Here is a 12,963-nt window from a genome sequence, read left to right on the forward strand (position 1 = left end):
ATTTCGCCGCGCCCACCGAAAATGCAACCGCTAGGTGTATTCACAAGCAAGGGAGACAATTGTCTGCGCATGCTCGAAATAACTCGAGTTATTTAACATTTTTTTTAGTTTTTCGTGATTCGAGGTTTTCGCGCGGTTTTCGACGCGGTTAACTTTGACAACCTAAACTTTAAATGAAAAGCATTCAAAAACGGTTCCTCGGCAAGCTAATTGAGGCATGTTGCCACAAAAAGCAACTCAAGGCGGAGACGGAAAACCTTGTTTGACATCACCTGTGGTAATTTTCGGTGGACGAAAGTCCCTTTTGATTTGATGTGTCGACAGTAAAGATGGCGGTTTGTCTGCAACGAGTATTTGGCGAGTCCAGTGTCAATGCATTTTTCTGTTTTCCGAGGTTCTACTTCACATCTTATCCAACACCAAGCGAAAGAAATATATCTTTTCTGGTAAGTACAACGTATTGTTTGTTCCTTGTATTTATAATTTTAGTTTTCATTCGCTTCCTTTCGCTGCAATAAAGAAACTGTGTTGTTGTCATTCTAAATTTCGTGGTGTCCTTCAACGAGAACAGCCTGCGTTCTCTGTTTTCATTATTTTTTCATAAAAATCGACTACAGCATTGAGGTGAAGTTATTTTTCCATTTGAGGGTTGTAATTACCGTTTTAAACCAGTACTTTTTATTCTTCGTCGAAGTGAATGTTTTGATTGAAAAATTTAGTTTTTATTTTACCGCGTATTAAAATTTCTCATCATACCCCCGAGACTTTTGTCTCCCTTCGTGATATGGGAATTCCCATGAACAGGGTGTCAGTCTATTAATATACTACTTGTTGCCAAAATTTGGTGTATTTCTGAGGTGTACTCCCAATACACTCTTGCCGAACAAAGCTGCGTTGATCGAATTCCAATTTGAAGATATTAGTTTTCTAACATCATACTTTCTGGCCTTTCCAGATTTAGCAAATTATAATTTACCAGTAATATCAAGCTCTCACCAAGTCGTACTAAGTTTGAACTTACTTTGTACCAAATGTCAATTCTGTGGACGTTTTCGTTAATTTTTTTTGCCATTTGTTTTCAGAACGGTAGTTCGCAAGTGAAATTAAATTGTTCGAAAATATCTGAACGCCCCTACATTTCTGTTTATATCCAAAGAACGAATTCGTGATATGGGAATCGGCTTGGGTGAGATATTTTCAAGGAACAGCTTAATAAATTGCCGACATCAAACAAAATTTTTAAGGTGTACCCCCAATACACTCTTTCCGGTCAAAGTTCTTCTTTGCGCGCGGTCATATTTGCTTCTCTGTTGATGGCGTGACACATTTTGCATCACATTATTTTGTCAAACAAGCGTATGGATGTTTAACAGAAGTTGAATAGAAGCAGCATTCAGTTAAACATTTTCAGTTTATCGCATCCCTGCTTAATGAGGTATTTGTACAGATTGTTGTGGTAGTGTTCTATAACATCATTGTTTTGAAATCTTGATCTGAACTGTCAAGCAGTGGAACAATTTGCCCACAGGGGCCAATGCAACAACTCTGACAAGTCTATTACGAGTGTTTTAAGATCTGCCACTTCCTGGGCACAAAAGCCATGCACAGAGGGTGTAGCCTTTTCTGGTAGATGTAGACCTTGTGTTTTAGCTGTAATTTTAAATAAATATTGATGTAAGCTTTTTATTTACCATCACAGATCATGACAGATGGGATGAAAATACAGTATGGCTCAAGAATCACTTTGTTAATGGAAGTTCTTGTTGAGGCAGTGCATAAACTTGTAAATTATGCATTCTTGTGTGAAACTTTCTGTGCACTAAGGGATAGATCCAGTTGTGTATCTTTCCTTTTGATAAATGTTTATGATGGCAGAAGTGAAGTGCTTTTTGACTCATCAGGGCATATCAATAATCTTCAGAAACGAAATTGGAAGGCACTCGCTGAGCATGTAAATTTTTTCTTTAGCAGTAAAGATTTTGATTAGTTGGCCAGGTAGGGCTATTGCTCTAGCATGGTGTGTACAACAGAGATTGGCTACTGGATGCCTGGGCCTAGCTGTGAACATTGTGTTTATGAGCAACAGAGCATTGTCACTCAATCACTTTTATAACTATTCAATTTCAAGAGGCTACAAAAATAGGTTGAGCAGGGGGCAATCTCTTTATACTTTAAGATAAAACCTTACCTTACATTTAGTTAAATATATTTTTTTTTCGTAAAGCCTGAAATGTATCAGCTGTTTTGCGTCACTTACAAATCATCTGGAGAGTAGATGGCTAATATTCAGGCGAGGATTCCCATGTTTAATGCAACCAGACCCTACCTTCTGGTGATAACAGTGATTACAGATCTACTTTTACTTAAAAGAAAAATTCAAAACTTTGAAGTGAGTAATGAATTATGAAATATGTACACTACAGTTATTTATTTTTACAGTGCAATCTCATTTGTTTGAACCCTCAATTTTTCAACTCCCCCAATTCTTTGAACCAGTAGTTGTTCATTCTCTTGGATTTGCTTCAGTCAGATTTTTACCTCTTATTTTTTGAACAAAATTCAGTTTCCCTAGGAGGTTAAAAAAATTGGTACTCCACTCCACTGTAGTGATTTATATAACATTATTATACAAATGTTATACACCAAGTCAATAATATTGTTTTTGTTTACTTACTTTTGATTATCAAACAATAACTGTTTATTTTTCATGGGTTTTGTGACATCAGTGACCAGTGTAACAGTACTTTTCTACACCTAATCACAAAGTCTGGTATAACTTTCAGTAATATAAGGAAAAACACTAATAAATATTTCCTTTTCCATTCTGTCCAAGGTTTATGTAAAATATTCTTTATTGATATAAGTGATAAAATTCTTTTAATTTGCAATATTTCAAAGTATTGTACATCATTTTATGAATTCAGAAGAGGACTATTATACACTCAACTCTCTTTAACACTCTTGTACCTTCTACTTTTTTCTCTGAAAAACAGGATGATGAAATGTAATGTAAGGAATATTTTACAGAATGCTTATTAAATGATACATGGTAGGTAATTTATTGTTTAAAAATGAACGCATTGGGACTTCGCAGATGAGGTGCGATCCAAAATTTATTAAGCTGGAGTTATGAGGCTGCAGCAGTGTAGTGATTAGCACTACTGATTTCTTCAATTTGGTTTTTGCGTGTAAGGACAAAAGGTTAAAGTGGGTTGAAGGAAAGCCCCTGTCCTAATTGAAAAATCAGAGAATTAAATCTGAAGTGTAGATTTTTGTGGTGGAAGGAAATCCTTTGCAGGGGCAGATGACATTATCACCAACTTGGCAAAGGAGAGTGATCTTAGGATCAAGGTCTTCAAATGCACTCCCTAATCCAGTTTTGACTAGAAATATGTGACTCTCAAAACCTCAAAAAGGTAGGGCTGGGTGGACAAATGATTTAAAGTGAAGAAATCTGCTAAGGCAGCTAGAAAGTATGAATTGTCTCATTCTTTATGATAGCGATAGAGAGGATAGTGTGCCCTTTGAATAGCCTGACCCCTTGTGCAAGTTGTGTGATCACACCCACTCTGTGCGATGTAATCCACACAGACTGTAGGAGTGATAAGCTGTAATTAGCAGGATGTTGGGGATGCACCATGAGAAATGTGAAGGGGGGGGGGGGGGGGGGAGTCCATAAACAGCATTATTTTAAATTCTCAGGACTTATAATTTTAATACACTGTTGAGTCACTGTCAGGTCATAATAATTAACCCAAAAATTAATAAGGGGATGGTGTTTTGCTCTGACATCAAACTCTCAGGAAAAGCCAACAAAGACATCAATATTAATTATTATTACTTAGGAGAATTACAGTAGCTGTAGCTTTCAGATTTTGGTAGTGAAAGGGTTAGTAAAAGTGGACAATACTTTGCAAAACATATTTAACAGAGACTTCTCAGAAGATGGAACACATACATGTAGCTCATCTTTTTCCTCCCCCCCCCCCCCCCCCCCGTTCTTTCCATTCTGATCATTAATTGAAACTCAGGAAGTACAACATTTGTTATAGTTGCAACTGCTTTATTTGCATAAACAGAATATGTACTGATTACATGTGGGTGTGGTTGCTTTGAAGAAGAACATTTCAGTTGGCAGTATGGGAAGTGATTGTAGTTTTTCAGTGATCTAATTTTCTGTTTGTCATCAGTGGTAAGTGAATAGTTGCGAGGCAAGACTGGGGATAATTGACAGGATAAGAAAATACAACTTTGCAATATCAAGAATAAGAGCCAGCCAATTACCGCTGTGGTTTCCCTGAACAAAACAGTATCAGTTTGCACTCTCAAAACAAAAGAACAAGTGTGGTTAACAGGAAGTTATGAAAGGTTCATGTTTTTCCTATCCCTTCCAAAACAAATGGAAAAATTATTATAATACTTCCTTGATTTAATTTAAGAGCAAGAAAGACATTTGACTCTCTTACTACTAATTCAATATCAGTTTCATGGAACTGAGCACCTAGTTTGAGTTTACAGAAAAACCAAAATAAACAACTTTAATGTGTACAAGAATAGCTGTCAACCTGGGAATAACAGAATGTTTTAAAAATGAGCTTTTCAATCCAATTTATTGAATTAATGAGCTACAAGTGCAGTATTAAATGACACAAAGCTAACTTGCAACTGACTTGAAATATTTCTCCTGTATTCAAGCATTTCCAATGTGCATCTCTCTCAAACAGAACCTAAACATCAACAAAAAAAAAAACTCTTTAATTTGACTAGAAAACGATGAAATCTAAAATATTTTGTAAATTCCTATAATTGCACTGTAAGGAATCGTTTTGGTCCGCGGTGTACAAGTTTGGAACGATATCTTTATTGTGCATATTATGTTACCGACCACATGAAGTCACATAGCAACACTGGCCTACTATCGTCCGTATTAGCTTGTAATTTGAATATTATCATGATTAAAGATTACTTTAAGAAAATTGCTCCCTCCTCAAAAAACAAAACACACTACAAACTGTTTAAAAGTATGCATGCATACATAAAGATTTGAATTCTCTTACCTCCTCGATTGACAGAGCCGTCGGAACTTTCGCCCTCCACCGACAGAGCAAAACCCTTTCTACTTTTAACATTTATCACAGTAAAAAATTTTCTTCAACCTAACAAATCTGCTATTAGAGCGGAACATTTTCACAATGAGTCGCAAAGGATCGAAAAAATAAGATGGTGCGTAAGAAAAATTCGATCGCTCCTAAACTTGAAAACTTCTGCAAAGTTTCCTAGCGCTTAAAAAAATCATTGCTATTTCTATACGCCATTCTGATACAGGAAGACGTATAAACACTGCTATTTTGATCCAAATCTCTAGAACAAAGCGAAGACAACTACATTCGCCCCTCCGGCCGCCATATTTGTTTGTAACATTTAAGTTCGCGCGTGTGCAAGAAGAATCTGGGTACTAGCACAAAGATCAACCAATCAGACAATTGTCTCCCTTGCTGTATTCACAGCTTTTTCGATTATATAATTCCCACCGGGCCATAGGTCGGAAATGAGGAAACAGTCGAGATTCAGCCATATTTTTACCTAGCCATTTCTTCCAGAATTTTTTGCGGTAGAACTGAGAATAGATTGGAAGTTTTTGACGAAAATCTCTAACGTTATCAAATCTCTAAACCTGAGGCTTTCTCTCCCCACTTTTTGGTTAGAAAATAATATGCTTTGAAAACAAATTGTTATTTCCTGTAGGTGTATGTGGGTCGTCAATTATGTTTTCAGTAAATGTCCAAAAAATTCCTTGGGTAGTTCTGATATTTTAAACAGTGATAAGACAATCCAGCTTCTTTAAGAAAAAAAAAGAAAACTAAAATAAAAACAAAACTCGCTGAGATTTGCCCTTGATTATAAACAGAGGCGTCGAGACATCCTACAAAAATATATTAAGTAATTATTTTTATTTCCAAATTTCTTGAGAGAGAAAGAGTTTAATTATGTGGGTGAATTATTTTTGAGTTAAAAGATTTGATGTGCTTTACGGAGGTGTAGAGCTCTTCGCTGAGTGGCCCGTTTGTAATATTTCATTGACACTGATCCGGGGATTGATCAGTTGCCGATTAGTGAATTATTAAGAATTTTTATGAAACTTATCTTCGAATTGCAGTGCCCATTTATTTCAACACCGTAAAAAAAAAAAAAAAAAAGCAATGACACGACAGTCCATATATATCATTCTTACTCTTGAAAAATTGTCAAGCTCCAAATGATCACATCTCACACGTGTATATTTCCCTGTAAGTGGGCAGAGGTTTGGCTTGGCAGGGGGTCATTGCCGCCTTTTTTGGTCAGCGGATAACTGCTTGAGAGCGGACGATATCCTCCTGCATCCAATATGGCGGGAGAAAGACTTGTTTTCAAGGAAGTTCTTCCTAAACAAGGGCTCCTTTTCACTGAACAGACGCCGATGCCGGTTCTTTGCAAGCCGAAGATAATGCCCATGAAATCTGTCACGCTTGAAAAGTTGGAAACTATGCAGAAAGAGGCACAAGAAGCGGTAAAACGACAGGATCAAGAACAGAAATTACAAGGTGGATTCACATAGCAACATGGAATATTCAAAACAAACATTACCGCTGCCGCTACATGAAGTTGAACTTTCAGAAATTATACAAGATTCATTGTTTCATCTATAAAACTTCCTTCTAATCCAAACTTTGGCGGAATTTCAACAGGAACTTCAGCTGAGAGAGTCTTAACTTTGGAACATAATAAACAGGCAGGAAGCGAAAAACACCTGAAAATACTCGCGTGTTAATATGTAAACTTATAGGTTGCGCAGTTTGTTCAGAAACAATTAGTGCGTTTTGGCAAGCATTAGCTTGTTCCACATTGCGCATGTATCATCACAATACGGCAAAATAGAAGAGTTTATAGGTGGATTGCAATGCCGCCATGTTGGTGTAAAAACAAAAGAAAATTTGCTCGTGAACATAGTTTGCATAAGAAATGAATGGAAGTTAACTCCCTGGGGAAAAAAATTTGATTGTTCCTATCCACCAACATGGCGGCCATGACATCACATGCAATCAACCTATAAGAATAAATGGGATGGTAGACAGGCTAAAACTACAGAATACAGGGCCACTTATTTGCATCCACTGAATTACAATAGTGTCCATTGTTATATGCTTTGTTTTACAAAAGCCTTAAACATCTGTAAATGAAGTTGACCAAAGTGGTCCTGTCAACTGGCCACACTTACCAAGCCAGGTGTGTGTGGTTTGACAGTCTTATACCCATGTCAAAACTGGAACCAGGCTCCAGTTTTTCAAAGGCCGGATAACTTTATCCTGTGGATAAGTCACTATCCGACAGTTTAAATCTGTGCAAAGATTTCAGTATTTCCTCTTGTACAAGCGAATATGCACGCTCTAACCACAGTTAAGTTTGGGAGTGTAGGAAAACCTTGGACAATGTTTAACGTGAAGTATATTTTAGACCCTGAATAGTGCCTTATCCAGGGGATAAAGTTATCCAGCCTTTGAACAACTGGGGCCAGGTGGACTGCTATTGTTGATGTTTACACTGGTGGAATTTTTTGGGTGAGTTCAGTTGTAAATTTTCGTATTTCAAGCATTCTTAGCATATATCTGTTGCATTCCCATACACATGTATGGATAGCAAGGAAAAAGCTTATATATTCTTGAAATACACAAATATAGTGAAAACTGCAAAACCTAAAATTTGTTGGTCCTGTGACATGCTTGTGACCTGTGAGTGGATTTTTCTCTTGTGCATATCTGAGCTTTTCTTAAGGAAATTGTTTTGTCCATTAAAATTTGTGCGTACACAGCAATCCATTATCAGCAATACAGCCGACAATCAAAGATCACTGTTATGTATCATGTTGCCATGGAAACCACATGCCATAACAGTATGTAGTTGTTTGTTACACATTACATGTACTCATAGGTCTTTTACATTATATTCTGTAAAATTTTTAAATCATTACTTGGTGACTCATGAAGGTCACTGGAGTTGTTTTTACTGCAGTTTGGACAATCAAGCAAAGAAAATAACCACAGAGAAGTTAACTTCACTTAAAGCTGCTGCTTGAGCAATTGATGGCTTCTGCCTCATTTATTATTACTTCAAATTCTGGGCGTTTTACTATTCACAGGACTTTATGGGACAGTTTTGGGGAGGACTAATCTGTGTACAGCCACCTGGGGCCCGTTTCTCGAAAGACCCGGTAACTTATCGGGCCCGATAAGTATATTTTGAAATGTTTTTTCGCCGATCACACAGTGATTACGGACGTAGTACTTGGCGAAAGTTTTCATAGAATTATAAGATCTTAAAATTTAGTATTCAAAGCTAACAAAAATTGACTTCTGTTAAGAAACATCACCAAAGACACTTACCGGGCCCGATAAGTTACTGGGACTTTCGAGAAACGGGTCCCTGTTCTCATAAAAAAAAAAATGAAATTGGAGTTGGGCATCTATGGGCTAAAATTGATAATCATGTACTGCTCCCTTTTGAAACTGCAAATGAGTCACCGTAATGGCTAAGTAATGCAGGCAACATACGTTGTATTGGGGATATTCAGTGGATTTTTGGGTGTGGATGTGCCGCTGGGATTCTGAAACCCTTACTCTGTACCAGACAACGTTCAGTCGCATTTTGCCACCCTATTCTAGACTAGAAACCAAAAATCCCAATTCAATCCTAGACTTGAGTCTTACTGTATTTATTTGCCTATAAGCTGAGAGATTTTTGCACCAAATTAAACTGAGAACTGGTCAAATCTTAACAGGATAGTGGGTTCGGCTTATAGCCAAGTATTTCTGCCCAAAAAAAATTGTCCCGGTGCTACAGGAGTTGAAATTGAATGTATCTTCATCTATAAGCCGAGCGATTATCAACAAACACAAATTAGGGTATGTAGGTAAATCATCCTTGGTTATTAATGAAGTTTTCATTCGTTGTTTTCTTGCTTGTTGTTTGCTGATTTCTGTCAGATTGTTTTGCAATGGTTTATCAACCTGTGGAACGACCGTCTCTGATTGGTCAGTTTTTGATGTCAAAACAAAACATTTATTATTTATAATATTTGTTCCTGGGGACCTGTTCCAGGCTAGATTTTTCTCAATGATACCCTATTCTTGATCAAAACTTTCTGATTTGTATACCCCATCCCAGACTAAACTGCTGGAAAAAACATACCCTTCACAGTGGCACATACCTATATAGCAAATATATGGGAGTACTCCCCTCTGGGTTAGACTCTGGCATTATGGGCCACTAAGGTTTGAACTGTGACTTTACCACGAAACCAAGAGCTGAAACTTTAAACAATATTGGTCAGCTAGTTTCTCTAGTTTTCTTTCAAAGGTTTTTGTTCTGATAAGTAGCAGTTTCAATTTTTAAAAAACAAACAAAAAGTTGCCACACTAACAATGTTGGTCTATGCAAACATAATTTCAATGGAGTTGTGTTTGAGCAATTTCCCACATGATTTTGAGGTATGCTTCATTGTTCAAACTCGCCTTGAAAAAATGGTGCATGTTGTGATGTTGTACAATTCTTTTCAAAATATTAACATCACAAAAGGATAGTTAGACTGCAGGGAATTCCACCACAAGATTATCATCAGGGTGGCAAAATATCAAAACTATACATGATTACACATTCAGTTTAATCAATGAATCATTTTTTTATGCTGACGAAAATTGTTTCCCGGTAACAAGGGCAAAAGGTGTAAATTGAATTTGTACGTTGAAATTGAAGCTCAGAGACAACAGCTGGTCGTATAAACTGCTTTTATTAAACAGTAAAATGGTGTTGGTTGAGTATTATTTAAAGTGGATAACACCATAGTCCGTGCTGTTTTTTGGACATAAAATTCAAGGAGTATTCAAGGATACAAGCACTAAAAAAACTGAGTTTTCAAGGAGTATTCAAAGCAAATTTACTTTGACTTGCACTATGTTTCAAAATGTTTTCATTAGTAAATAGCAACTTTAAAAAAGCTTCCCCGGATACAATCTGTCCCTGATTTTGAAATCTGCGCTCAATCCCTCAATTGTTTTGATACAATCTTTCATTATTTCCCATCCAAACAAAAATTCAAGGAGTTTTCATTATTTTCAAGCATTTTTAGCAAAAATTCTTCTTTTCAAGGGCTTTTCAAGGACTTCAAGGAGAAGCACGAACCCTGTAACACTTCCAAAGCCATGATACAATTAAGATATAACATTTTGGGAAAGACTGATTTTCACAGTACTGCCACCAGACAAGGACAAGTGATTTCTTGTTTGCTCAAAAATGCCTGAATTCTTAAATGTGACTGTCAATTCAGTCAGAGAACATTACCCTGTTTTTTTTTCTCAAAAAAAAAAAGGCCAAAATATTAAATCAGTGAAGGAAAAGCAAAGAAAAAAGCATGTGATGTTCTTTGATTAATGCATCAGTCAATTCCAGCTGTGCCCACCCCCCCCCCCCCCCCAAGCAATAGTGGGGCATTTTCCCATACTGTCCATCCTGGGGGCGGGCATTGGGCATATTTAGCCATCCAACCCATAAGCCCAGGGCATTTGACCATCTCACCCTTTTCACCTTACAGTTTTGTCGCTTCTTTTAATGACCAATCCATCAGCAAATACAGTGAGTTTCGTTTTGAATACTTCTAGATAGGACATAAATGGGATGCTAGATCTGCAGAATGACTGTTTTTTTAATACTACGGGAGACAAAGATTAGCTTAGATTATATTGAAAATAAGACGAAAAATGAAGAAAACAAAACATTTTTGAGCTGCCACCACAGGAAATTTGAACAACTAGTTTGTCCAGGATGTCAATGTGGAGCATTTTCCAGTTAATTTTCAAAACATCCTAACTCCAAACCAAAAATTGACCTAAAAATCAACATATGACAGTTTTGCTCTCAGCCTGATGTTTAAATCAGTCCTAAACCAGAGGAAATTTCTCAAGATGGCAGAAAGTATAAATGACACTTTCTAAAGAGAGTAAAACGCGTCTCATGTTCGGAGTGGAAGAAGCTTTAGTCCATTATATCAGGGTGTACAATTACAATCTATCTTCAAGACAGAAGTTGACTGTGATTGCTGTTAACATACTATACACTCCCAGAATTGAAAATTCTGGCTATTCGATCTGCCTCTGACATGGAGATTGGCGGTTTTTTATTTCTCCTTGCCTTGTAAACTGGTTCCCGCTCAACAAATCTCTCAGTTAACTTTCCCCTTGTCTGTTGCACACTTTGTAAATGATTTGAGCGTGCCAACAGTTTGGATTGTGAACTGCTCGTATTGTGATGTGACAAGCCCAATCTAAGTGCCCTCATAGACTCTGCTAGCTGTTCTGATGGCATAAAGAAATTTGGCAAATTAACACTTGTTGGATGATAACTTGACAATGAAGGCTGTCTTGGGAGTTCTCTGGATTGCAGGCTGTCATAAGAAGTACAAGGGCTGTGTTCATTTTCTTTACCATCTTCAAATACTTTGGCCTTTTCGTCCACTGGACTGTTAACAAATCCAGAAGTCCTCTCAGTGGTCAAGCCTGCTCTACCATTACAGTTTTCAATGCTACTTTTTATCAAGTCCTCTTTACCAACATGACTGCCTGTTGCAGGATAATGCTCCTCACTGTTACCTGCACAATCACCAACATAGCCAACATCATCATCAGAATCAACATCACCTTCCTGATCAAGAAACTTTGACTCTGCAGCATTACGTAATTTGGAGACTGTTTCACTGTCTTTATTAAACACAGAAGGAGGAGTTGACAATCCCACAGGCTCTTCCACCTCATCCACATCTGGTGTGGTATCATCCTCTTCACTACTAAGCCAGCTGTCTTTAATATTAGTAAACCTTGTGGCTTTGGTATTGTCCTGAACATATCCACTTACAGAACACTCCCCAGAGATATCACTGATGTCACTGAGCTCACTATCAACAGATGGTCGTCTATTTTCAAGTACTGACCTATTTTTTTCCAAACCAAAGAAACTGTCTACTTTTGCATCATGCTGTAGATGTTCTTTACCATCACTGAAAGGGAAAATGTCTTTGGAATTAGATGCTTCTGGTCCTCCAGCTAGGATGGCATCCCCAGTTTTTTCATTAGTGTAATCTGTTTCCAGTGGTGTGACATGAGAAGCAAACAAGTGCCCATCATCCTCGGGCACACCAGAGGGTTCAACACTTATTGATAGTATCTCATGCCTGACGTCAGTTTCTACAAATCCAGTTCTTGGTGGCTTACTATCCATACCAAGGCCTACCACTGGTGTAAGTTTGGTTTTCAGTGTTTTCAAAGTCTCAACAGAGGCTTCTACAGTTACACCTGTGTCTAAGAAAAAATGCCTTGTTGGTTCAACAACAGATAACTCTTCTTGAGTGTGACTGGCATCATCCCAAACATTTCTTGGTCTTAATTTGAGGTTTAAATTTTGTTGTAGAGTATCCAGTTCCTTCATGTTTTGCCTAAAAAAGATGACATCACAAACATCAAATAAAGCTGCTTCAACAAACACGAAATGACCACTCTTGAACCCAAAATGGAGCATTTACAATGCATTACTTTTATTAACCAACCGTCTGACTCAATTAAGGATTGATTTATACTAACTTTAAAAAGATGACAGGCTGCCTGACTGGCTGATTGAATATTCCATTTATTGGTTGATCAAGAATCATTTAAAAATCCCCTCAATAAACCTGCAGGTCAACTGTTTAAGACTTGACCTAGCCAGTTATCTGTCCGTAATATCTTGGTGAACTGTTGGTAATCTGTTGGCCAAGCTGGCCAACAGCTTTGTTGGTACCTGTTCTTCAAATTTTTACATTTATAGGAATATGAAAAACAATGGTTAATCTAAAATGTAAAAATAATATTTTTGGTGTCATTAGTGACATATCAGGGCAAACAACTC

The 12,963-nt window shown here is 37.2% G+C and overlaps 2 protein-coding genes and 1 long non-coding RNA gene across 6 annotated transcripts in view; 1 reads left to right on the forward strand and 2 right to left on the reverse strand.

Annotated features, from left to right (window-relative positions):
* Positions 1-113: 113 nt before the first annotated feature.
* Positions 114-4,400, forward strand: LOC146455396 (uncharacterized). Its single transcript, XM_085094352.1, has 2 exons — positions 114-446; positions 1,700-4,400. Exons 1-2 carry the CDS (start codon positions 330-332, stop codon positions 1,985-1,987), a joined length of 405 nt encoding a protein of 134 aa, XP_084950478.1. The 5' UTR covers positions 114-329; the 3' UTR covers positions 1,988-4,400.
* On the reverse strand, positions 4,043-5,453 carry LOC146455397 (uncharacterized). Its single transcript, XR_014859037.1, has 2 exons — positions 5,058-5,453; positions 4,043-4,727 (listed from the first exon to the last, which is right to left on the reverse strand). It is a non-coding gene; the product is annotated as an uncharacterized LOC146455397 (long non-coding RNA).
* A 4,348-nt stretch (positions 5,454-9,801) lies between these two features.
* The window catches only part of LOC146455398 (C2 domain-containing protein 3-like), a 48,407-nt gene continuing 45,245 nt past the window's right edge, over positions 9,802-12,963 (reverse strand). For all 4 annotated transcript variants that reach the window (XM_085094365.1, XM_085094366.1, XM_085094364.1 and 1 more), the window contains one exon: positions 9,802-12,514. In XM_085094365.1, the coding sequence (XP_084950491.1) occupies positions 11,137-12,514 (1,378 nt within the window). In that variant the 3' untranslated portion in view covers positions 9,802-11,136. The remainder of the gene's footprint in view (positions 12,515-12,963) is intronic.

Source organism: Pavona decussata, unplaced genomic scaffold, assembly GCF_977016875.1.
Source record: "Pavona decussata unplaced genomic scaffold, jaPavDecu1.1 SCAFFOLD_276, whole genome shotgun sequence".
In the NCBI taxonomy this organism is placed as follows: domain Eukaryota; kingdom Metazoa; phylum Cnidaria; class Anthozoa; order Scleractinia; family Agariciidae; genus Pavona; species Pavona decussata.

Excerpts from the sequence above, each read along its gene's own strand:
- LOC146455396 (XM_085094352.1), top strand. The coding sequence starts at position 330 with ATGGCGGTTTGTCTGCAACGAGTATTTGGCGAGTCCAGTGTCAATGCA. Across the intron at positions 447-1,699 it reads AAAGAAATATATCTTTTCTG|ATCATGACAGATGGGATGAA; the intron begins GTAAGTACAACG and ends TTACCATCACAG.